This window comes from Halichoerus grypus, chromosome X (assembly GCF_964656455.1).
Source record: "Halichoerus grypus chromosome X, mHalGry1.hap1.1, whole genome shotgun sequence".
Classification (NCBI taxonomy): Eukaryota; Metazoa; Chordata; class Mammalia; order Carnivora; family Phocidae; genus Halichoerus; species Halichoerus grypus.
Window position 1 is genome coordinate 30,556,942 of NC_135727.1, and position 26,610 is coordinate 30,583,551.

The 26,610-nt window shown below is 43.8% G+C and overlaps 2 protein-coding genes across 4 annotated transcripts in view; both read left to right on the forward strand.

The window, feature by feature from the left end:
- The window catches only part of SEPTIN6 (septin 6), a 64,910-nt gene extending 61,893 nt beyond the window's left edge, over positions 1 to 3,017 (forward strand). For 2 of the 3 annotated variants that reach the window (XR_013444831.1, XM_078065317.1), the window contains one exon: positions 14 to 1,834. Coding sequence is in view for 2 of the 3 variants with exons in the window: in XM_078065317.1 (XP_077921443.1) it covers positions 14 to 38 (25 nt within the window). In the remaining variant the exon portion in view is untranslated. Of the gene's footprint in view, positions 1 to 13; positions 1,835 to 2,031 lie in introns of those variants that run through there. The other variant, XM_078065319.1, reaches the window with a different exon arrangement.
- Positions 3,018 to 11,285: 8,268 nt separating this feature from the next.
- Positions 11,286 to 25,956, forward strand: NKRF (NFKB repressing factor). The gene is made up of 3 exons (XM_078065251.1): positions 11,286 to 11,959; positions 21,767 to 21,897; positions 22,976 to 25,956. Exons 1-3 carry the CDS (start codon positions 11,694 to 11,696, stop codon positions 24,931 to 24,933), a joined length of 2,355 nt encoding a protein of 784 aa, XP_077921377.1. The 5' UTR covers positions 11,286 to 11,693; the 3' UTR covers positions 24,934 to 25,956.
- Positions 25,957 to 26,610: the final 654 nt, after the last annotated feature.

The window sequence follows — 26,610 nt, forward strand, 5'->3', positions numbered from 1 at the left end:
CCTTCCTTTGCAGTAATCCATGGCTGTGTACTGAATAGTATCCCCTGCTACAGCTGGACTGGACTCCATTTAGCCTTTTAAGCCAAGGTTCCTATTTTAACTGACAGCTTTTCTTTGTTGGGGGGGGGCGCCAGGCAGCAGCCCCCACCCCCGCCCCTGCCATGTACTTCCACTTTGAGTCCCACCTCTTCTTCTGAGTTCTGCCTCCAGAGTCCCCTGGCACTGATCATGACCTTCTTCTTTACTTTTTTTTTTTCTTGAGTTTTTTTTTTTCTTGATCACTTATTTTTTCCCCCAAAACACACAGTTAAACCAGGCTATGCCAAATTTTCAGGGCTTTTTGAGGTGTTGAGAATGGGGAGGGGCTTTCCTCTCTTCCCTACGAGATCATAAATAATAGGAAGCGAGAAGTAGAAGAAACAAGAAGCGAACCTACGCACACACTTTCTATGTTCTTGTCGGCAGAGCGAGAGCGCAGTTTTGATGTGTGCTGTTGGGTGAGTCACTGGTTAGTGACCAGAGGCAGGTGTGGAGTAGACACTAGTTTCTTGAGAAAAATCCAAGTCTCATAGGGGAGCGTTTTAGGAGACTCCATGCTTGGAGGTTCAAAACAAAACAAACAAAAACTGGACACTCCGCCAGGAGCTCAGAGAGATCCTAAATTAGGGCTGTCGAGTCTCCTTGGGAAAGGCATCTAATCCGCAGCTTTGATGTCTCGGTGTCCAGTTTTATGGCTCTTTCCCAAGAATCTCAGACTGAAACAACCAGCCGGTCACCATTTCCCCGGGGGTTATCATTTGCCTCACAAGTGGGGGGGCTCTCATTTGCATTTGTTTATACATTAACTACTTGAGGCCTGAGGAGCTCTGAAAACTTCAAAAGTAGTAGACCTCCAGCCAACCCTGGGGAGAACTTCCAGGACTAGGCGGGAATGTCGGGGCCAGGGAGAAATTTTGGTCCGTCTAACAGATACGACCCAAAGGCAATGGAGACCCGGAGAAGTCGAGGGACTGGCCCCGATGTCCCAGGCGAAATTCAGTGTCTCCTGACCCCGGCTCCCTGTCACAAATGGATTCAACCTGCTCCTCTATGTTGCTGGAGACCAAGGTCTTTTGATGTCCAGAGAAAACGAACAGTTAGCATTATTACAGGGCCTTTGAGGGTTCTGCCTGCCCCCATAGAAAACTACCTGAGGATGGAGTGGGTAGGGCCGGGCAAAGCAGAGGACTCCAGGCCAGCTCCTGAGCTGAGTGTTTCTGCTGACAGTCCCGTCGGCTGGTCAGCTTTCCTGGAAGTCTGGACTGGGGCCCAGGCACACAAGTGTTGAACAGGTGCCTTACAAGATCCTTGTAATCAAGGAAGTTTAGTAAACAAAAAAAAATCTAACCTGCGAGGGAACAGAAGGCCTTTAGAAAGTTAGCTAAAAGGATTAAAATAGTTCTTTTACTGGATAGCTTTTCTCACGGTAGACAGAAAGATTTTTTTTTCCCCTTCAGTGAAGAGGCCTTGTAATTAATACAACTGTTACTATTTTTTTTAAATACCCTAAGTACTTTGTTACCTTCTGGTGAAACAAATCCAGTCATTAGAAATGGTCTGCGCTTTTATTTTCCCAGACTGGAATGGAATGGCTTTCTTGAAAAATCCCCACATGTGATCACACACACACACACACACACACACACCCCATTTCTCTTAAGCCAAGAAGTTTGCTTTTCCTCGCTGCGGTGCAGATCACTTTTGGTTTGGGTTTGGGTTTCAATCATTTGGCATTCACATGTGGTTGGGTTTTTGTTTTTGTTTTTGTTTTTTTATTAAAACAAGAAGCTTCAAACCGGTGTGTGGTGTTCTTCAAATCTTCTCAGCAGATTTCCCGGTGGTTGCGGTCTCTCGGTGACCCCCTTTCTAACCTGTCTTCTCCAAGTATAATCTGTGCTGCCTCCCGCTGCCCACTCCCCTTGCCTTGTCTTACTTTGAATGTCCTTTTTCTTTGGCTAATTCCATGTTTTCTCTTTCTCTCTCCCTCTCCAGCTTTTTTTAATCTTGTCTTCAGCAGCTGCACTAAGTCTAAAGGAGAAGACTGCCATTATATTGTCTCAAACCAGAAACCAACCAATCCCCTTCTCCCCTCAAACTGTGCACATAACACACACCCCACGCTCCACACGTGTTCACGTGTCCCTGTGTCCAGGCAAGAAGCTCTCTCCTGGCTTACATGGTATTTTAAATGGAAATGTCCTGTCCTAACCTAACCAAGGCAGGAAAAGAACCTGGAGAATGGACCAAATGTAACCACAGAGAGACAACTGCAGGATGACTCACCCAAGTGTAAGTGACTGGGGCAGGAGACCTCAGCCGTGGGTGTGGAAGTGCTGTTCGCAAGTTTCCTGGTTTTCCTTTTTAAACACCAATTCTCCGGTCCAATGGGTTGACTGTCGACGGCCACTATTAAACATTTCTGAATATGGAAGAGAAAGTCAAGGGACAGTTCTCTCTTCAGCATTCACAGGCCTTCTGCAGAACCCTCCTCCCCTCCTCCCCAGCAAGGGGGAAAATGGATCCACTCACACTCAGGTGGAGAAGGGAGAGACAGGAGGGGGTTTAAGCTTAGGAAGAGCAAAATTACTCCATTCAACCCTCCAGGGCCAGTTGGGGTTTTGAGAGAGGTTTTTGCTCAACCTGGGATCTGCAAGGAGAGCTTTCGTGTTGATAAATCTGCCTTGAATTCATTGGCTTAACTCACATCAAAATACCATGTGAGCGTGCTCATTCCTGTATATCCCTACATTGCCATTCCACTGTCTGGCGTCTCCAGAGAGAGCCTCTTTGCATGTTTTCCAGAATCTCTGTGTGTTTTTCCTTTCTTCTCCTTTGTTCTTTTTGCTCAAAAGTGTGACCAGTCACCACCCCTCTGGGGTTTTCATTCGCCAGGAGAAACATCCCAAAACCAGCACTGTTTAGCTCGATACCTTTCTAATGTCCATGTCAATTTTCAATAAAATTCAAAGAAATGCTCAGTGGCCGTGTGATCTGATCTTAAATCGTTAGATGATGCGTTCCACCACGGTTTGCCCTAGGAGGGGGTAGCTGCCTTCCAAGTGGGTGACTGCTAGCGGCTCGGGGGAGGCAAGCCCATATACAATCTTCATAGGTGGGCTGCTGTGCCCCCCTCTCCCCATTTGGGCCAGCAATTCTTAAGGGTCGGGGTGGGGGTGGGCAGGAAGTCCTCTACTTTTCCTTCATTAGCATGGATTTAACTGATGCATTGAGCTGATTATCATCTAGGATAAAAGGTGGAGGAAGTGGAGTGCCAGATTCTACAGAACAAGATTCTGGTGAGTTTTAATTCCTGAAGGAAAAGAACTCTGCACCGCATGCCTTCTGGAAATTCATGAATATGACCATGCTTTATGACTCGAAAAGCATTCTATAGATAGCATGTAGGACTTTATGTCCTGGGTCTACCAGGGAGGGAAGCCTCCTCCTGTTGCCCCCAGCATTAAAGTGGGCAAGAGGGGAGAAGGGTCAACTTTCTACAATTCCGGTTGCGGTCGAGGTAGGGTTTTCTTTGCCCTGTTTCATTTCCCGATTGGCCAGAGGCTGGAGACCCGGAGACCAGAGAAGCGTCCCTATCCTCTCGGTACCGGAGAAAACGACACTGTCCTGCGTTTGTGCAGCTCACACACTAGAGGGCAGCAGAGAGAGAGAGAGAGAGAGAGAGAGAGAGAGAGAGACACACACGCTCGCTTGTGACGTCACGGAGCAGCAGCGGTGGAAAAATACAGGCGCTGGAGCCCGACACACTTGCCGTCCGTGTGTGCTCTGGGGCAAGTTGGGTTAAAAACTTGTCTGTAAAAGGAGAATAGAAGTAATTGCCTTGCAGGGTTATTGTGAAAGCTACGTGAGCTAATGTAAATTAACCAACTGGTTGTTCAATAAACCACACCCCTTATTAAGGATGGAGTTTCCCCTTTACTCGAAGTACCTTAGGCTTCTCTAATCCAGGGTTTCTCAACCCCAGCACTCCTGACATTTGAGGCCAGAGAGTTCTCTGTCGTAGGGGCTGTCCTAGGCTTCGTAGTGTATTTAGCACCCTCCCTCCCCCCAAGCTGTGCTAACCAAAAATGTCTCCAGACATTGCCAAATGCCTCCTGGAGGGCAAAATCGTCCCATATTGACAACCATTGTTGTAGGCCAGGGGTCAGCAAACGTTTTCTCTAAAGGACCAGATGGTAAGTTATTTTAGGCTTCGCAGGCAATGGGGCCTCTGCAACTGTTCACTCTAGCACAGAAGCAGCCATAGATCCTATGTGAAAGGATGAGCATGGCTGTGTGCCAATAAAACTTTATTTATAGATACTGAAATTTGAAATTCACACGTGAATTTCATTTTCCTATGTCCTAAATTATTATTCTTTTGAATTTTTTTCAACCATCAGAAAATGTAAAAAGCATTCTTAGCATGAGGGCCTTACAAATGCAGGTGGGGGGTGGCGCCTGGGTGGCTCAGTCGTTAAGCGTCTGCCTTCGGCTCAGGTCATGATCTCTGTTTCTCTCTCTATCAAATAAATAAATAAAATCTTAATCTCAGGAAACAAACTGAGGGTTACTGGAGTGGTGGGGGGGTGGGAGGGATGGGGTGGCTGGGTGATAGACGTTGGGGAGGGTATGTGCTATGGTGAGTGCTGTGAATTGTGTAAGACTGATGAATCACAGACCTGTACCTCTGAAACAAATAATACATTATATGTTAAAAAAAAAAAAAAGATAGTAGGAAGGGAAAAATGAAGGGGTGAAATCGGAGGGGGAGACGAACCATGAGAGACTACGGACTCTGAGAAACAAACTGAGGGTTCTAGAGGAGAGGGGGTTGGGGGGATGGGTTAGCCTGGTGATGGGTATTAAGGAGGGCACGTATTGAATGGAGCACTGGGTGTTATACGCAAACAATAAATCATGGAACACTACATCAAAAAATAAATTAATTAATTAATTAAAAAAAGAAAAATAAATAAATAAATAAAATCTTAAAAAAAAACAAATGCAGACAGGGGAACAGATTTGGCCTGTGAGCCATAGTTTGCCGACCCCACCTCTAATGCATTTTAGTGCTGGTTGGTGTATCACTGAACCTAAAGGTGTTAGAAGAAACTGACCAATTAAAAGAAATCAGAAATAGGGGTGTCTGAGTGGCTCAGTCAGTTAAGCGTCTGCCTTCGGCTCAGGTCATGATCCCAGGGTCCTGGGATGGAATCCCTGCATTGGGCTCCCTGCTCAGTGGGGAGCCTGCTTCTCCCTCTCCTACTCTCCCTGCTTGTGCTCTCTCCCTCTCAAATAAATAAATAAAATCTTAAAAAGAAACAAGAAATCAGAAATGAAGACAAATGGCTGAAGACTTAATGCAAGTTAGTGGGGGAAAATTTGCATACAGTTCTGCTAGAGCATGGACGCGGGGGCAGGGGCCTGTTGGGGCAATGAGGGCCTGCGCCTGGGGCATTGTTGAGCAGGTGACAATGCCAACTGCTTCTAGGGAGAGAACCGGGCCTCTAAAACCCTCAAAATAGCCTAGCAGCCAGGGCCCCAGCTGGAAGCACTGAGGTTAAGCAGTATCCTCTCCTATCCGAAATGCCCCGACTTGGGGAGATTCATCCCTTTGCTAAAAGCACAGCTTTCTTGCAAAGCCCTTCTTTTAAAATGCGGGTCCCCCTGGAAAGAGTTGTGCATCAGACAGTAGTACCTCACAGTGGTTTTGCCACCAGGTGCTACCTTAACCTGGGTCTCTATCCAGACCCTGCGCTATCTCTTAGCTCCTTTGGCTTGGGCTTTAGAAGGTACCTGCCCTGGGCTCAATACCTATAAAAAAATTATACATCTATCTGTTATGTATAGACTTGGGGCCAAATTCCTTATCTTGGTTTGGGGCTTAAATTACTTGTCCTCAATCCAATAATAAGGATATATTGAACTCCTCCCGTGGGTTTGGCCCTGTGCCCTATGCTATGGGGGATATTGTTGCATGAGATCTAGGTAGACACTGCTCTTGAGGAACTTACGGACTGCCTGCATCTTATCTACTCAACCCAATGTTCCAGTCCTTCCTACTACCCAGTCTTCATCTCAGCTCACCAGTCTGCACAAGCCTCTCCTGGAATTACACAAGCTATTTGTTGACTTTGTCTGAAATATCCTCTACTGATTTAAATCCTGCTTTCGAGGCTCAGCCCCCACCTTCTCCTTGAAGTCTTTCTTTTTTTTTTTTTTAAAGATTTTATTTATTTATTCATGAGAGACAGAGAGAGAGACAGAGGCAGAGGGAGAAGCAGGCTCCCCGCGGAGCAGGGAGCCCGATGCGGGACTCGATCCCAGGACCCTGGGATCATGACCTGAGCCGAAGGCAGACGCTTAACCGATTGAGCCACCCAGGCGTCCCTCCTTGAAGTCTTTCTTGATCCCATCCACGTATCCTGAGCTCTTCTCCATTTTCAAACTTCTTAGTTGAACTTTTATAATCTTTTCTGCCTCTTGTTTGAGAGACTTCCCTCCTCAAGAGATGTCAAGCTTCGAAAGGGTAAGAACATCATTTATAGCCCTTCAGAGAGCCCTGTAAAGAGCTGGCCACACAACAAAAGGTAATTAAGAGGTATCGAGATTGAGATTCTTCAGCAATGTAGGGAGCTATTGCAGTTTTCAAACATTTAATTTTGGAATTAATTTATGAGAATACTATAAAGTATATCCACATACTCTTGACTCACATTTACCAGTTGAAAACATTTTGCCCCATTTGCTTTATCATTGTGTGCTCTCTCTGTGTATACAGATATAGATCTATAGATAACTATACATATTTTTTCTGAACCATTTGAAGGTAATTTACATGTATCATGGCTCTTTACCCCTAAATATTCCAGTGGGCATTTCCTAATAATAAGGATATTCTCTTACATAACCACAGTTATCAACTTCGGTAAATTTGACATTTTTACAACACCTTTATCTATTGAAAAACATGCTTTATAACATTTTTTTCTTGCCATATAGGATTTGGTCTAGGATCACCCATTGTGTCCTCTTTATTCTCCTTTTATATAGAATCTTTCTTTGTCTTTTTTGACATATATATATTTTAGAGAGGGGGAAGGGCAGGTGGAGAGGGAGAGAGAGAATCTTAAGCAGGCTCCCCACCCAATGTGGAGCCCAACATGGGGCTCGATCTTACAACCCTGAGATCATGACCTGAGGTGAAATCCAGAGTTGGACGCTTAAGTGACTGAGCCACCCAGGCGCCCCATGACATTGATATTTTTTAAAATCCCATTTAAAAAATAGATTGTTCTCGGGGCACCTGGGTGGCTCAGTCGCTAGGCGTCTGCCTTCGGCATGGGTTGTGGTCCTGGGGTCCTGGGATCGAGCCCTGCATCGGGCTCCCTGTTCAGCGGGAGGCCTGCTTCTCCCTCTCCCACTCCCCCTGCTTGTGTTCCCTCTCTCACTGTCTCTCTCTGTCAAATAAATAAATAAAAATAAAAATCTTTAAAAAAATAGATTGTTCTCATTTGGGGTCAAGGTGTCGCCCAATTTCTCAACTATATAATTACTGGGTTTTTTTCCTTCTTTGCTACTAATTATCTGGGGGGGGAGAAACTATAAATCCATGCAGATATCCTACTCCTCATAAAAAGTTTTCCCCTAGATTTAGCATCTATTGATAATTCTTGCCTGAGCCAATCTACAAAATGATGAATTTCCAACTCCAGCACTCCCTTCATGTTTACCAGTCAGCACACAGTATTCTATTGTAAGCCAAGGCCTTCCCTTCTCCCACACTACTTCTTTAGCTACTTAGTAGCACTGTGGACTTAGGGCTTATGTCATTGCTCTCCCTTTTTTTTAAAAAAAAAAGATTTTTTATTTATTTATTTGACAGAGAGAGGCACAGTGAGAGAGGGAACACAAGCAGGGGGATTGGGAGAGGGAGAAGCAGGCTCCCTGCTGAGCAGGGAGCCCGATGCGGGGCTCGATCCCAGGACCCTGGGATCATGACCTGAGCCGAAGGCAGACACTTCATGACTGAGCCACCCAGGCGCCCCTGTCATTGCTGTCCTTAATGATTTTGATGCTCAAATTACCAAGATTTGGCCAGTGGGAGCTCCTACCTATTGCTTCTAATCTGCTAGGAAACATTCCTCAAGAGGATATTGTAACGCACACTACTCTGCTCAAGAACTTTCAGTGAGCTAATTTTGGGGGTAGTTTATGCGGGTTGGGGCCAGGCTTTGGGTCTCCCTCCCTTAAACCCTCACTGACTCCCCCATAGGAAAGGACAGGGAGGGAAGCTCAGAGCTGTCCCTGTGTGCTGTGTAAAGATGGTGGTAAGAGCCTGTGTTAGAGCAGAGAAAGATGATGGAAGAAAGGAGGATGGATGATGACAGGAAGTTTCTGGATCATTTTAGGACTGTGATGGCTGCCTTTATCATTGCTCCCTCCTACACTTCTCTTCAACCATTACGCAGACAATTTATTTCTGCTTAGAGGTCTCAGCTCCTGCTCACTGAGAAAATAGCTGTGGCTTGTGAGAGGGGATGGGCTGAAGATAGGTTGGCTGAAGGATTTTTTGATCAGAAGGATTACTAGGGAAAGAAGGTCATGGAGAACCACGCAAATTTTGTTCTGTTTTCTAAAGGATGGAGCTGGGTTTTTTTCCACAGTGGAAATTACAAATGAAATCCACTTATGGCTGTCCCAGGGCAAATGGCCTCTAATATCAGTTTCTTTTTTTTTTTTTTAAAGATTTTATTTTATTTATTTGACACAGAGAGAGAATAAGAGAGAGGGAACACAGCAGGGGCAGTGGGAGAGGGAGAAGCAGGCTTCCCGCGGAGCAGGGAGCCCGATGCAGGGGGGCCCGATCCCAGGACCCTGGGATCATGACCTGAGCCAAAGGCAGACGCCCAACGACTGAGCCACCCAGGTGCCCCCTAATATCAGTTTCACTGCCTTTCATTTTGTAGTCCAAGTTCAAAACTCAGATTGCAATTACTTGTTGCTATATGATGGAGAAGTTTTAATCCATGCCGAGAGGAAGTAGTTTTTATTTTTTCAAATCTTTTTCTAGGCATGATGTGTATTGAATACAATGCTGATTTTGATCAAAGTCAGCAGTTTAGGCTGAAATTAATCCAGCTGTGAAATAACAAATCAGCTTAAAATGTAGGCTCCATGAAAATGAATTTCACAAGGTTGGGACATTGGGAAGAGCCTTCATTCATTCATTCAATGATTCATTTAATTCAACAAATATCTCTGGAGTGTCTACCGGAGCCAGGTCTAGGTGCTAAAAGCAAGATGAATGAGTTCCTTATTCTCATGGAACTGACATTCTTGGGGGGTGGGAACAGTCAAACTTTAAAAAATAAATTTCAGAAGTTGGTACATGCTGTGAAGAAGAAGGAAAAAACAAAACAAAACAAAACAAAACCAAACCCAGGGCAATGCAATGGCAAATGACTGGGGGAACACTGGATAAGGAGTCAGGTGACAGAGATTCTGATCTCAGCTTTGCCAGAACAGTCTCTACAGCCTTCAGCAAGTCAATTCACCTCTCTGGCCTTATTTTTCTCACTCATACAAGGATGACTTAAATGTATGATCTCTAAGCTTCCTTCCTAGTATCGAGTTCTCTGATTTGATAGTTTGAAGACCATTACTTCAATAAACATGAATGCTTACCGTTGAGTCAAAGACAAAGCACACTCCGTGTAATGGGACAGACATGGAAATAAATCATTATGCAACAGTGTGAAAACTGCTGTTACCTTCTGCTCTTCTTAGTCCAATATACCCCTACACAGAAGATGTGTCATATAATGAGAAACATGTCATTTAAAAAATATGTCATTTAGGGGCGCCTGGGTGGCTCAGTCGTTAACCGGCTGCCTTCGGCTCAGGTCATGATCCCAGGGTCCCGGCTGGGCGGGCTGCCTACTCGGCAGCGGGAAGCCTGCTTCTCCCTCTCCCACTCGCCCTGCTTGTGTTCCCTCTCTTTCTCTCTGTCAAATAAATAAATAAAATCTTTTTTAAAAAAATAAAAAAATATGTCATTTAAAGAGGTAAAGAGGGCAATGGGTCAAAGCCCCCTCATCCAAAGGTCCCGCTGCCAGTGGGACGCTGAGTTTTATGTAGGACTATTTTTCCCCACCAAGATCGTAATCAGTTCTAGGACAACAGAGAAAACCCTGTTTCTTTTTCCTTTGTATTTCTACTATATTGAGCTTACAGTAGGTGCTGTGTAAATTCCCGCTGAGAGACATTTGTTGATTACTTGAACATCGCACGTTGGCGGCAGACAAGGACCGAGGAAACTGCCTGAAGCAGATCCGCAGGTGGAGTGATAACGTTTGACTACGGAGTGATTAACCACTTGTTGCTGTGCAGCTTTTAACCCTCTTCTTTGAGCTCTTTTTATATTTTGTAGTATTTTGCACGTTTTATTTTTTTAAGATTTTATTTATTTATTTGACAAACAGAGACACAGCGAGAGAGGGAGCACAAGCAGGGGGAGTGGGAGAGGGAGAAGCAGACTCCCCGCCGAGCAGGGAGCCCGATGCGGGGCTCGATCCCAGAACCCTGGGACCATGACCTGAGTCGAAGGCAGATGCTTAACGACTAAGCCAACCAGGCGCCCCTATTTTGCACGTTTTAAATTCATACATGACAAACAATTATTTGCAATTGCGCTCAGAACTGTGTAAACATGGTGTCTGGATTTGTCAGCAACTGGAATGGCATACGGATGATTACAAGTGGCTGACCTGAGAAGTGGCTCTGTGGATGATTTTCTTTGCCAAGTATTACATTTTTCCTATGTTTTCACAATAAAATACAAGGCTAAGGACGCACGATGTAGAGGTTTTCGATCTAGCCTCTGAAGAAAAGGCGCCTCGGAGAAAGTGTAAAATCCAAACCGAAGTCCCCCGCCCCGCCCCCCCAAAGGGCACGGTCCCACTGTCTCACCGCTCAAAAACCCAGGCAAAAGCGTCAGGCAAGCCGTTGTGCCAACAATCATCTGAGGGCGCCTTCCAGGGATTTCAGGGAATCATGTTCCCGAACCTCAGAGAACCTTCCAAAATTCCCTTCCCGAAGTCCCCGCCCTCCGCTTGTCACCGTAGTGCGTCAAAGGCCCGTAGTCGTCACAGGAGGGAAAAATGTACCTCGCGCGAGATTCGGCGACGGGATTTCGAAGTTAGGGAACAGCCGCGGCGCACGCGCACTGGCCTCACAACCTCGGGGCGGCACGCGGGTAGGTAGGCTAGAGCCCAGAAGAGGGGGAGCAGAGCGTGCTGGTGTCTTCCCCCCGTCACCGCGCAGTGCGTGGATCTGCGGGTCGCTGGAGGTGCGGAGCACCGGGCCGGGCCCGGCCTCCCCAGCGCGCGTGTGACTGCGGCGGGCGCCCTGCTGCGCCTCCACGAGTTGGAGGAGTGCCGCCGGCTTGCGCCCCGGCGTCGGGACGTGAGCTCGTGCTCGCCTTTTCCTTCTTAACGGTCGCCCCCCACGCACACACTCCAGTCCCCTGAGAGTTGGTCTTCGCGCCTCGGCGCGCCCCCCCTCACCCGGCCCCTCCCACCGACCCCCGTTCCCGCTCGCTCCTGCTGGGTAGCCGGCTTCATCCCTGGGGTCCCTGCTTGGGGGCGGAGAAGATGGCTGGCGGACGTCTGCTGCTGGGGGGCGACTTCCTGTCGCCGCCGCCGCTGCCCCCACTCCCGCCGCCGCCGCTGCCCCCACTCCCGCCGCCCCCGCCCGAGCCAGTGCTGGAGCAGTGGCGCTATAGCCACGAAAGTGACTGGCAGTGGGCTCTGCGGCGCAGCTTCATCTGTCGGCACCTGCACAGCTATCCCGGGGCTGCCCTGGACCAGCTCCTCGCGCTCTCCGCCGCCTGGACCAACCACGTTTTCCTGGGCTGCAGGTGAGGAAGGTGTGAGGGTCGGGTTAGGGACCCGGTAGGGGGCTCGGGGATGGGGGTCGGGATAGAGACGGGGGCAGGATACGGACGAGGGCTTAGAGGCTGGAGATTTGGAGGTGTTGGAGGACACCAGGGGGTTCACTATTGGTCTGGGGGGATCGGCCGAGCGAGGTGGTAGAGGATGACATAACAGCCAGAAGAAGGGTGCGGGGATCGCGGGAGCAGCTCCTCCAGGACCAGGGATGGAGATTAAGCAGCACCTGGAAGGGGATTGTTGAGGGGTGGTCATTGTGGCGGTGGTTTTGGAGGGCGTGGGAAATGACGAATAGCAGAATCTCGGACCTGCGTAGGACCTTGCAAGGATGCGGTATCCGCAGAGATGCTCGACAGTCGGGGCTTCGAGGGTCTGCGGGCGGAGGTTGGGGGGGGGGGGGCAAGGGAACCCGGCTAGTCTCCTCCTGACCACTCCCTCTTTCCATCCCCATTAAATAAAACAGCACCAGCCCCCCGACGGGGTTTTACTGTCTTCTCCTGGGGAGGCGGTTTGTATGAGGTCTCTCAGCTGCAGGGTCCGCCTTGCTTGTAGATTTGCGCATAATGTGTCTGGACGCAAACAAAGAGATGGATATATCTTACTCTAAAAATGGATTGCTCTCCTTTCACCTTAAATGTGATCAGGAGGATTAACATTTGGCCTCTGGGTGAGGTTTTAGGGGTGTGTGTGTGTGTTTACCCCCCCTTTCCTAGAACCTGGTGCGCGTTCTGAACAGGCCTCTTTGAGAGCTCTTTGCATTCAATGGAGACTGCAGTATGGTTCCAACGCATTTTTTTAAAAAAACCCAGACTACTTGGACCTCTGTCCTTCTGCACCCCAAATCGGTCCTAGACTAATCATTCCTTTGATAGACTGAGAAGCTTCTTTTTTTGGACACTCCTGCCTCACGGTGAATTTTTTATTAGGAAGGATGAGAAATTCTGGAAAAAGATCAAATCAAATTCAGCCAGTTCAGTTCTAGGAATGACCATAACAGATACAGAAAAATAGGATTATCCACTTCTACCTTTAATTGTTGAACATAGCATCTAGTGTATACTTTGTTTTGCTCTGATCACCAAAATTTATTTTTTCCTATTTTCTCTAGGTTAGTATAATTTCTGCCTCCAGAGACAATGATTATTTCACTGGAGGAACTGGTTACAACTGGGGAAGCCTCAGTTATTAATCAATTCAGATAAATCTAATTGACCTTCACTTAACAATATTGTTTTTGCAGTTGAAAAAGTACCTTTATCCTATAATCATACATCTCCTTGATATGACAGAAGGCCGTGGGAAATCTGAATCCTGAAAAAAAATTTTTTTTACGTGGGGGAGAATAGCTATCCTTTGTGTTAATAATAAATCTTACCTTCCCACAAGAATGTAAGCTCCTTTGGGAAAGAGGTTTTTGCTTTCTTATTCACACTTTTATCCTCAGTGCCTAGAAGAGTGTCTTCTGCATGATCGCCATTCAATAAATATGTGTGGGGTAAACAGATGAATATAGCTTTATAATGTACAACATATTTTAATTATTTATGTATCTCTCTTAATACAACAACCTTGGGAATTAGGTGGTATCTCATTTTTACAGCTAAGTCAATGGAGACCAAGAAGTTAAGTGACTTTTCCAAGGTTCCACAGTCGGGACTAGGACTCAGGTCTTCTAATGCTCTTTCCACTGAGACACAGCTGCTATATTTGGGAAGGATGGCCCAGGAGTGAAAGCAAGTAACTGACACAAGCCACATCATTTTTATATCTCAGGATTTCATTCCAAGAACAACAGCCCTTTATATAACTAGGGCATTAACCAACACAGAACAGGCCAGTGGTAGTTGGTGTTAAAAGCTCAAGCATCCAGGACATTTGTGTGTGTGTGCACTCACCCAAGCACATCTGTGTGTAGAGTGTGTGTGTGTAACAAGATGAATGAATATATATATGTACACACACACATACATACACACATTTCATCATATCACATTTTAGTTAAGTCAGTTCTGTCACTACAAGAAGTGCCATAACATCAAATAGCTTAACTGAAGAATAATGTTTACATTGTATCTGATAACATAGATACAAGAGAAAGGGAAGGGGTAATACAGAATCTTGGAAGCTAGGGACCAAGTGCAGTGTTCCACATTAGTCGGGCTTTATGTTAGCTGTCAGCTTCAGAGGGGTAAAATCTGTATTCCAGTACTTCTTAAGGTTGATGTTGGCAGAGCTCATTTTCTGGTCTGTTCTTCTATGACAGAAGATTGTTCTCTCAAGGGAACTGCAGAATACATGGTGTAACAACCTCTTCTGAATTTAAATTGTTAATTTGTTGTTCATCCCTTGACTTTGGGAACAGGTTGTAAATAGTAGCACTTCCCCCCCCCCCCCCCCCCCCCCCCGCAGTGAAGAGCTTTCTGTGGTCTGTTTTAGTTAGGGCTGAAATAACTCCTAGGTCAAGGGTATCTTTGAGAACTCCTTGATCATAAGACCAAGCCAGGAGGAGCTCACATGTTCAGGGAGGCAAACTATGTTTCATTCCTTTTGGTGATAGTGGCGATTTTCATGGAACAAGCTTGACTATCTTGATTCTGCAACAGTGGTTCTCAAGCTTAAGCAAGCATCACAATCAACTGTCAGGCTTGTTAAAACACAGATTGCTGGGCCCCACCCCAGCCTTTCTGATTCAGTAGGTCTGCGGCAGGACCCCTGAATTTGCATTTCTAACAAGTTCCCAGGTGGTACTGATGATCAGGTAATGCTGGCCCAGTGATTACACCATGAGAACCGCTGCTTTATAGGATAAAATAAAACAGTGTTTTTCCAATATCCATTTGGTCATTTTTCCCTCATAGTCCAGGCAACCAGGAATCTCAAATAGCTGAACTTTTTTCTCTTCACTGTTTTGTCTGTTTCATAAAAGTAAACAACCTGTCAAACATTTTTTTTGTGCAAGCAATTTCTAAGATATGTCTTGTGGCTAATGGAAAGTTAGTGCAGGTAGGTGGGGAGATGGGGTAACTGGGTTATGGGCATTAAGGAGGGCACTTGATGGAATGAGCACTGGGTGTGATATGCAACTGATGAATCACTGACCTCTACCTCTGAAACAACAAAAAAAGAAAAGTTAGTGAAGTCTTCTAATCAACTGTATCTATAGCACTCACATAATTGTTCATATGAATGCCTGGGGAACTGTAAAATTTTTACTTAAAAACTGTAGATAATGTATCTATATTTAATAAAGCAGAATGGTTAACTAGAGCATTCAGGTTTTCGATTATTCTTCATCAATAGGATTAGAAGCAGAATCCTGGCCTATTGATTTTTGATGAGATATTTATAGGAAAAATATATCTTAAAATGAAACCAGGTTTGCTGCCTTGATTATTGTCTCTTCCTTGTTGCTATGAGACTGATTTTTGGAAGGTAGATGCCAGTTGAGCTCATGTTGTGAAACTAACTTTGCACATAGGTAGCCTGCATCAGTCACCAGCTAGAGAAGTGGGAGTGGGAGCTTTCCAAAGATTTATCAATAATCTGGTTGTGTGTTATTCATTTATGATGTTAAAAGTCTTAATAGTTTTGAATAAATAATTTTATACTTGGAAATCCTGATCTTTGTTTAGTTTTCAAACCTCAGCTGTTTTTGGACCTAGTAGAGCAGTTTAATTAAAAATTTGGAAGCATTACTAAATACTTGTTAAATTTCAGGTGCATTGTAGATCATAAGTATGCGCTTATCTTTTTTTGAGAATGTAAGATTCATGAAATCACATGTCTTTGTCCGTTATAAATCATCTTTATGTATGCCAGGCATGGTGGGACAGTTGAATAGCATCCTGATTTCTAAAAGCTTGGTACATAGTAAGCTATCTTTGAAAACGCTAAAGACCTCCTGAGGTTTTTTGCTTTTGTTTTTTTAAGCATTTATGATCAAATGGGTAAATTAACAGACTTAAATATATAATATGTGTGCATCTTAAAATTACTGTATTAGATTTGCCTTAATGATACTTTGCATCATGGTCTCTCCATAAGGTAAAATACCGTATAGCCATTAAAACTCATGTGGTAATGACATAGAAAAAAACTTATGATCTCATAAATTAAGAACAACCCCCCACCCTACCAGAGTGCAAATCAACATAGATGATCTATAAGAGATTTGGGGGGGGGGCAGTGGTATGGAAAGCATAGAGAAAGGAATAAAAAGTAAACTTCAAATGTTAATGAAGTTATCAGTGGTTGGGTTTGTAGATGCTTTCTTGGTGGGTTCTCTAAAATTTCTGGAGTGAAGGTGATACTTTATTTTTTTAAAGATTTATTTGTTTATTTGAGAGAGAGAGAGAGAATCTCAAGCAGACTCAGCACTGAGCACAGAGCCTGAGGCAGGGCTCAATCTCACAACCCTGAGATCGGGACCTGAGCTGAAATCAAGAGTCAAATGCTTAACCGCTTGACTGACTGCACCACCCAGGTGCCCTTCATAGTAGATTTTTTAAAGTAACACCTTTAGGGGCACCCGGGTGGCACAGTCCGTTAAGCGAACGACTCTTGATTTCGGTCTGGTCCTCATCTCAGGTCCTGATCCTAGGGTCGTGAGATTGAGCCCCGCCTCAACCTCTGTGCTTAGAATGGAGTCGGCCTGGGATTTTTCTCTCCCTCTCCCTCTGCCCCTCCCGCTGGTGCGCTCTCTCTCTTTCTCTAAAATACATGAACAAATCTTTTAAAAATAAATAGATCTACGAAAGAATACATAATGGAAACCCGTAATTAAAGTTTTACTGGCTTAGCTTATTTAAAATTTGTGGAACCACTTCTTTGTTCTTGGATAGCTACTCTCTGAAGAATTTTAGAAATGGGAATGAAATCCTAGTGGTCTTATTAAAGACTCTAGATTAATATTTGCATTGTTCTCTGAATAGTCAAGAGTCAGGTACTATACGGTCTTTTCCATTATTGTTTGAGCTGGTTGGGTTTCCTCAGTATTATGACTTCCTGCTAAAGGACTGAGAAGCTGACTGTGTTCACAACCTACGCAAAGGTTTATTTTTATAGCCCATGGGTGATGTTGAATTTTGTGGCAGATGTAATGAATAGGGAACAGTAGGTATAATCATTACTAATGCTGGAAGAAACCTGAGAGAAAAGTGAATGGAATGAGCCCCAAATGCATCACTTCTGCACGCTGTGTGTATGGCCTGCGTGCCCTTTACAGTTGTATGCCATATTTGGAATCAGGCCAGAATCGAAGCCTGGAGAAGTCTGACTGGAACTCAAGGTGAGTGGCTTGAGTGTAGTGCCAGTTCAGGTAGCACAAGTGGCATCACCAGTTCAAGATTATTTAGAGACTTTCACTTTCATAATCTTTTGTTTTCATCCTGTACCTTGGAAACTGGACTCCCAAATCTGAATGGAAGTGATATATAGAAAGTACAGTGCTTTAGGCTGTACTTTCTTTTTTTTTTCCCAGGCTGTACTTTCTGATGTTTAGATAAGAATAGATGAAAATGAAATTACTTTTGGCATTTAAATACTGATAGTAGCAGCAGCAGTTGTGGGCGCGGTTATTAGTGGGAAGTGAGCTGCCTTGTGCTCGTCTGTCCGGGAAGGCCACCAAGTCCCGACTTCCTGGCTTTGCAGGGAAAGCCATCTGATGGGTGTGGAACCAGTTGTGCCCAAAGGAAAACGTTACCCTCCTTCAGGTTCAGAACCTATTCACGTCAAGGTGTGATAGTTACTCATATTCAGAACTTTCTTCCCAAAGGCCACCAGGAGTCTTTTTTTGGTGATAGGCCAGGAAAGGCTCTCAAGGTAGGAAGGGTGAGTAGGTCCCCATGATAACAAAAACTTCACTTGAGCCTGTATGTTTGTTTCTCTGCAGTTATATGATATTCTGTCAAGCAGCCAACCTACTTTATGAGGAACCCTTTAAAAATTGTATGCTTTGAAGCTTTTTATTATGGAAAAAATTGAACACACAAAAGTAAAAGAGTTTAATGGACTTCCATGTACCCATTACTCAACTTCAGCAATATCAACAGTTTGTCATGCTGCCCTTCTCATTTCTTCTGTGTTGCCCCCAGTTTTTTTGTGGGAGATAGTCTGGAGTATATTAAAATCTCGACATCATTTCACCTGCAAATACTTCAGTATGTATCTGTACTGGACAAGAATTTTTATTTTTATTTTTTTTTAGTGGGGAGAGGGGCAGAGGGAGAGAAAGAGAGAGAATCTTAAGCAGGCTCCACTGAGCGTTGAGCCCATCACGGGGCTCTATCTCACAACCCTGAGACCATGACCTGAACCAAAATCAGGAGTCAGATGCTTAACTGACTGAGCCACCCAGGCGCCCCACAGATAAGAATTTTTACAAATAGAGTCATAATAGGGGTGCCTGGGTGGCTCGGTCAGTTAAGCATCTGACTCTTGATCTCAGCTCAGAGCTCAGGTCTTGATCTCAGGGTCATGGGTTCAAGCCCCATGTTGGGCTCCATGCTGGGTGTGGAGCCTACTTAAAAAATAGAGTCAGGGTGCCTGGGTGGCTCAGATGGTTAAGCGTCTGCCTTCGGCTCAGGTCATGATCCCAGCGTCCTGGGATCGAGTCCCGCATCGGGCTCCCTGCTCCTTGGGAGCCTGCTTCTCCCTCTGCCTCTCTCTCTCTCTCTGTCATGAATGAATAAATAAAATCTTTAAAAAAAAAAAAAATAGAGTCAATACCATTATCTACACTCAACAAAATTAACAGTAATTTCTTAAAATCCATGTTGAGTTTTCTCCACTTGTTTCAAAGTGTATTTTTTTAATGTTATTTTTAAGTAATCTCTTACACCCAACATGGGGCTCAAACAACCCCGAGATCAAGAGTTGCATGCTCTACGGACTGAGCCAGCCAGGCGCCCCTCATTTGTATTTTGGTTTGTTTGATTCATGATCCAAACCAGGTCCGTGCACTGTATTTGGTTGATCTGTCTCCTTTAATCTATAACCCCATTCCCCTATCCTTTTATTTTCATGCTTTTTATTTGATGAAGAAATTGGATTGTCACATAGTGTTTCCTTCATTCTGGATTTGGCTGGCTATGTTCTTATGGTGATGTTTAACGTATTTCTGGGAGTGAGGGGCTTGCTTAGGTTCAGGTTCAATTATTTGAAGGACAATACTTTATAGATAGTGCTTTGTATTTCCTCTCATATAAGGGGACACATGTCTGCTTGTCTCATTTTTTAGTGATAGTAAGATTATAAAGTTCCCATAAACTTTTTTAATCAAAATTTTTATTGCGATAATTATAGATTCACATGCAGTTGTAGGAAGTAATACAAAGAGATGCCCTGCATTCTTTACCCAGTTCCCCAGTGATAACATTTTGCAAAATTATTGTGTAATATCAAAACCAGGACAGTGACATTGTTAACAATCCACTGATTTTATTTAGTCTCCCAGTTTTACTAGTACTCGTATGTGTGTGTGTGTGTGTGTGTGTGTGTTTAGCTGAATACAGTTTATTACATGTGTAGGTTTGTGTATCCACTACCACAGTCAAGATATTGAACAGTTCCAATACTATAAGGATCCCTCACATCACCCTTTTATAACCACATCCGGGGATGCCTGGGTGGCTCAGTCGGTTGAGCGTCTGCCTTTGGCTCAGGTCATGATCCCAGGGTCCTGGGATCCAGCCCCGCATCAGGCTCCCTGCTCCTCAGGAAGGCTGCTTCTCCCTCTGCCTGCCGCTCCCCCTGCTTTGTGCGCTCTCTCTCTCTCTCTCTCTGACAAATAAATTTAAAAAATCTTAAAAAAAAAAACACGTTTCCTTCCCACTCATACATGATACTATGTGTATCAATAGTTATTTCCTTTGTATTGCTGAGTAGTGTTCTGAGGTGTGTACATACCACAGTTTAACCATCCACCTGTTGAAGGACTTCCAAGCTGATTGCAGTTTTTGGCTGTTACAAATAAAACTGCTATGAACATTCATGTACAGGTTTTTGTGTGAATATAAGTTTTGATTTCTTTGCGATAAATGGCCAAAAAAAAAAAGGGCCATTGCTAGGTCGAGTGGTAATTGCATGTTTAATTTTATAAGACACTTCCAAGTTGTTTTCCAGAGTGGCCATACCATTTTACATTCCCTCCAGCGGTCTATGAATGATCTAGTTTCTCTGTGTCCTTGTCAGCATTTGATGTTCTCGTTCTTTTTTACTTTAGCCATTCTGAGGATGCAAAGTGATACCTTGTTGTGGTTTTAAAGTACCTTTCTCTGGTAGTTAATGATGTTGACCATCTTTTCATGTGCTTATTTGCAGTATGTCTATCCTCTTTGGTTAAATGTTCTGTTCATGTCTTTTTGTTCACTTTTTAATATATATATTTTTTTACTCTTGCATTTTGAGAGATGTTTATACTGGATACTAGGTTTTGTTTTGTTTTGTCATCAGGTGTTTGGTTTGTAAATCTGTCTCCCAGTCTGTAGCTTGTCTTTTTGTCCTCTTCATAGGGGCTTTTGAGAGCAAAAGTTTTTAATTTTGATGAAGTCCCTTTTATCAGTTTTTCCTTTTATGGATCTTGCTTTTGGTATCAAGTATGAGAACTGTTGGCCTAGCCCTAGATCTGAAGATTTTCTCCTGTGTTTCTAAAAAAATTTATAGTTTTACATTGTACATTTAGGTCTGTGATACATTTTGAATAAATTTTTGGATGAGAAGTGAGGTCGAGGTTTTGTTTGTTGCCGATGGATGCCCACTTACTCCAGCACCATATGTTGAAAAGGATGTCCTTCTCTATTGAGTTGCTTTTGCAGCTTGGACATGTTTGTGGGGGTCTCTTTCTGGGTTCTTCCCCATCAGCTTTTCACCTCATAGGCCTAGCAGTCATTGATGATAATTTATTATTTTATGATGGGTTGCAAAATGGCAGTAGTCTATCATTCCTTCATTTATTAGCTGGAATGCTTCTGTAAAAGAGATTTTTCTCATCAACTCTTAGTTACTCTGACGTACAATTTGTACAGGAAAATGCCAGATAAATGCTTGCTTTCTTCCTTTAATATTACCTGTTTTCGGAATAATGACTTGATTCCTTACCATCTTCCAAAGGTGACCAATAATGAGTTTGTAAGTATCATTACAAACTAATGGATCGTTAGCATATTTGTTATGTCTGACTCCACTGCAGGTTATTATTCTTATTGATAATCCAGTTGGCTCACTTTGTCAGTAGGAGTGTGTTCAGATTGGCTTCTGAGTCCATTTGACACAACCCCTGAGGCCTTTCACAGCTTCCTTGTTTCCAGGCACAGGAATATCTCCCAGGTTCATCTTGTACATTTCCTCCCCCAGACTTGTAATCAGCCATTTCTCTAAGGACCCTGATTCCTTTTTGTGGGAAATGGTAAAGACCATAGTCTGGATGTTAACAACCCAGACACTCTTAACACTCTTAGTACTTCTGTAAATATACAAATGTAATTATTTACATATAATATACATATATGACAGAGAAAAATCATGAGTTTATATGGATGCTTTTAATTCATATTAAAAGATCTTCACTTAAATGATTTTATGTTCATATGTCTTCTAATGACAGTAACATAATTACTCATTTGATAGGTAAGTATTATAGGGCACATTGTTCAGTTTTATAGCCAAGATACTCTGTTGATGAAGTCCTGTGGGAGCAATTGCAAGATTAGCTCATTTAGAAGCTTTTTAAAAACTGCATTCTTATCTGTTTTAACGGTAGATTATATTAATTTAAATAGGTACAGCCCACGCCTGATGGAAAAAATTCTCCAAATGGCTGAAGGTATTGATATTGGGGAGATGCCGTCATATGATCTGATGCTGTCCAAACCTTCCAAGGGTCAGAAACGTCACCTCTCAACATGTGATGGTGAGTATACTTGTTTTTGGAAGGTGGGATTTGAAGAAACAACATGGCTTTTTTAAAAATGGTATGAGTGTGGTATATGGTCTTAAATAACATTGGTTAACATTGGATCTTACACAAATGTAAAAGAGTTTTAACTTTTAGTTATGTACAGTTTTGTGTTTTGTTTTGTTTTGTTTTGTTTTTTGAGGATGGTAAATGGAACTGAAAACTAAGAATACTGATGTCACACGATAATGCTATCCTTGAAGTCCATGCCATGGAACCTCCCTCTAAATAGAACAACCTTATACTCTGATCATTTGAACATCTAAGTAACTAAATCCTCTTGGATGGGTCCAAGATGGACCAGCTTTCTACTGAACAGTGCTACAGGGAGGAGGCCCTAGTGTCTGGCCTAGCCTCAACAGAGAGTTCTTCCATAGCTTTCGATTCGCTATCCCCCGTAAATCATTAGTTTCCAGCTGCTGTCTGTTCTAGAAATAAAATATAGCAAACCACCCTTTTGTGCAGGGTAGGTCGGAACTAAGATTTTGAAGTTGAAAACCTTTGGGATCTTTTGATAATTATTTTTATTTGATTTTTAGTCACAACCACGTAAAGAACTATGACAGCGTTACCTCTGCTGCCAAAGCAAGAGGCTGTGTAAACGCCCCTGGCCATCACCTCTTTTGCTTTAGAACCATCTATTGCATTTGCGGGGTTTTAAGAAGGGCGCTTCCCAGCACAGGTGGCATGAGATTATACTGGAACAACCTATTACTCAGCACACTTCACCTGGGCTTTGCCTCATGAGATACAGAAGCACCTACCAGTCACGTGTGGTGGTGACCTGCATACCTGATTCAGGGCATATTTTCTGTCAAGTTTCTTCCCTTACCCGTGGGACAGGGACCATCCCTTGTTATGCTGGAATCCTACGTTGGTAGTCCCTTCACCCAAATGACCTGAAGTTCTTGTGATGGGAAGTATCTTGTACCAACAGTGCAACCTGCAAATAATATGGTTGGTACTATTTTCCTGTTTGCTTCTTTTGAAATATTCCCTTTTTAATGAATTGTAAATTTCACTCATTCTGTAGGTCAGAATCCTCCTAAAAAGCAAGCCGGTTCCAAATTCCATGCGAGACCTCGTTTTGAGCCTGTACATTTTGTAGCTAGTAGTTCAAAAGATGAAAGACAGGAAGATCCTTATGGCCCTCAAACAAAAGAGGTAAATGAACAAACACATTTTGCCGGCATGCCAGGAGACATCTACCAAGATTATACTCAAGACTCTTTCAGTGTGCAGGACGGGAATTCTCAGTATTGTGATTCATCAGGATTTATTTTCACAAAAGACCAGCCCGTAACAGCCAACATGTATTTCGACAGTGGGAGCCCCGCCCCAGGCAGCACATCCCAGCAGGCAAACTCTCAGTCAGCTCCTGAGCCTTCACCATCACAGACATTTCCTGAGTCTGTGGTCGCTGAGAAGCAGTATTTTATTGAAAAATTAACAGCGACTATCTGGAAGAACCTTTCTAATCCAGAGATGACTTCTGGCTCTGATAAAATTAATTATACATACATGTTAACTCGGTGTATTCAGGCATGTAAGACAAATCCTGAGTACATATATGCTCCTTTAAAAGAGATCCCTCCTGCCGACATCCCCAAAAATAAAAAACTTCTAACAGACGGTTATGCGTGTGAAGTTAGATGCCAAAATATCTACTTAACCACCGGTTATGCTGGCAGCAAGAATGGGTCCAGGGATCGAGCTACTGAGCTAGCTGTAAAACTCTTGCAGAAACGTATCGAAGTTCGAGTTGTCCGGCGGAAATTCAAGCACACGATCGGAGAGGACCTCGTGGTGTGTCAGATCGGCATGCCCGCATACGAATTTCCTCCGGCTCTGAAGCCGCCGGAAGAGCTGGTGGTGCTGGCTAAAGATGCTTCCGGGCAGCCGATTTTTAATGCTTCCGCCAAACACTGGACCAATTTTGTCCTTACAGAAAATGCAAACGATGCGATTGGCATCCTCAACAATTCTGCCTCATACAACAAAATGTCAGTTGAATACAAATACGAGATGATGCCGAATCGCACGTGGCGTTGCCGCGTGTTTCTGCAAGATCACTGCTTAGCTGAAGGTTATGGAACCAAAAAAACAAGCAAACATGCAGCTGCCGATGAGGCTTTGAAAATCCTTCAAAAAACACAGCCCACTTACCCCTCGGTCAAAAGTTCACAGTGCCAGACAGGCTCTTCCCCCAGGGGATCTGGAAAGAAGAAAGATATAAAGGATCTCGTGGTTTATGAGAATTCTTCAAATCCGGTGTGCACCCTGAACGACACAGCTCAGTTTAACCGCATGACGGTCGAGTACGTCTATGAAAGAATGACGGGCCTCCGATGGAAATGCAAGGTGATCCTAGAGAGTGAAGTGATCGCAGAAGCAGTTGGGGTGAAGAAAACGGTCAAATACGAAGCTGCTGGGGAAGCTGTGAAAACCCTCAAAAAGACCCAGCCGACCGTCATTAACAATTTGAAGAAAGGAGCTATCGAAGATGTGATTTCCAGAAATGAAATTCAGGGCCGCTCAGCAGAGGAGGCTTACAAACAACAAATCAAAGAAGATAACATAGGAAACCAGCTGCTGAGAAAGATGGGCTGGACGGGTGGTGGTTTAGGTAAATCTGGCGAGGGCATTCGGGAGCCAATCTCCGTCAAAGAGCAGCATAAGCGAGAAGGGCTCGGTCTTGATGTAGAGAGGGTGAACAAAATCGCCAAGAGAGATATTGAACAGATCATCAGAAACTACGCCCGCTCGGAGAGCCACACGGATTTGACTTTCTCCACAGAGCTGACTAACGACGAGCGGAAGCAAATCCACCAGATTGCCCAGAAGTACGGTCTTAAGAGTAAGTCGCATGGGGTAGGCCACGATAGGTACCTGGTGGTAGGTAGAAAACGACGGAAGGAAGACCTACTAGATCAGCTCAAACAGGAAGGCCAAGTGGGGCATTACGAGCTTGTGATGCCTCAAGCAAATTGAGCTCTTAACTAATTTATTTTGTAAATGCCCGGTGAGGCAGATTTATGAATTAAAGAAATGCCACATGTCCTGGTTGCAGAGTATATCCATTCTTAAGATGTTTCACCTTGTTCATTTCATATAGTGCTTTATTAGATACTGGAACCCGAAGAATTCTGTCCACTTGTATTAGCCTAAATCCAGCAGATGATACTGTGCAGTTACTGTTTGTGTCTTTGATATTGCTGTGTCCCTCCGATTTTAGTAGTTTGTACAAAGCAAGAACACATATCCAAATGGAATTTCACCCCGAGAAAGAAATTCCCATTTTAAAGGGCATAGCACAGCAATCTGCAACAATATGTAAAGTTGATACTGATTACGATAAAACTACAGTCTTAATTTCAGACTTCCTGAAAATGTCAGATCATTTTGTATTACTATTTTCATCTTTGTGTGAAGCCAGTTAAAGAATGTTTAACAGTAAATTGTGCTGTACGTGTAAATGTCCCTACCGACTAAATGATGTAAAACTTTCTTAAAGTAATTTTAGTGTTCATTTATTTATAACTTCTGCCATGTGGTTTCCAGACTATTGGAAGTGATTTACTGTTATCTTGTGATATATGAATTTTAATAAATTCTAGTCTTCATGCTGAGAGAGCACTACTTGAGAGAGCAGTTGAAAAGTTTCAAAAACTTTGATTCAATCTGAAGAAGGGAAGCTGGAGCTGTTTGTTCTTGGTGCCTTGCAGAGAGCCTCACGGCAACTCTCCGTTACAGCTTCTCCCGCGGGTCGGGTGCACAGCACATCCAAGGTGACCACAGCGGGGGCAGAGCTTGGTAGGAGACCGAAGACACCTTGGTGCTTTGATGAAAAGGTCAGTTGGCTGGTCCCTCTCTCAAAAAGCTTATTAAGCCCCAAAAGCCAACTTTGTAACATATTTAAAACTGCTATTTTCGCTTATTTCTGGAATGTAAAAAAAAAAAATGTATAAAAAAGAATTAGTGTATGCTTCCTGAATAAAAAGGAGCGGACGTTGATCAGAATGGGCAGTGTGCTTATTTCTGGGCAGCAGCCTAGTAGCGACACTCTGGGTCTTTGGAGAGGGGAAGTGGTGTTTGCACAAAATATTTCAACACCAGAGCACATGTGGATGAACGTAATGACTTAGCAGATGCGAACAGCTCATCGGTCACCCATCACGTTTTTGCTGTGGGCCAACATGCTGGCTGCGACCAAATCTCCGGCTGTGTACTTCTACGTGATTTTGGTTTTGTACCTCCGATAAATCAAGTATCAATATTTAGAGATGAATGTTAATATCAGTAGTTAAACATGCCAATGAAATGATAGAACAGTTAGGGTGTTTACAGTGTCTGAAGACATTTAGCCCCACACTTGACGCGTAATTGGCCCACTATAAACAGTAATTGCCTTTCCCCTCTCTTTTATATTTTGCATCAAGAAGCTGCCCATTGTAGTTAAATCAGTAGTTTAAAAATATAAAGGGATTGGCTTTTGTACCTGGATCTCTAAGTTTTAGGCACCCACAGTGATTAACTGTGTGATGTTTGCTTTTCACTAACTCTCTCTCTTACAGTGCGTGGCCTTTCCTAATGTTGGTAGGAAGAGAAATGAGGGGTGCATTTTATTTTGGCACTTAATGTTTTAACAGCGGCAAAGGGAACATAAGC

Excerpts from the sequence above, each read along its gene's own strand:
- NKRF (XM_078065251.1), top strand. The coding sequence starts at position 11,694 with ATGGCTGGCGGACGTCTGCTGCTGGGGGGCGACTTCCTGTCGCCGCCG. Across the intron at positions 11,960-21,766 it reads CACGTTTTCCTGGGCTGCAG|GTACAGCCCACGCCTGATGG; the intron begins GTGAGGAAGGTG and ends TAATTTAAATAG. Across the intron at positions 21,898-22,975 it reads TCACCTCTCAACATGTGATG|GTCAGAATCCTCCTAAAAAG; the intron begins GTGAGTATACTT and ends CTCATTCTGTAG.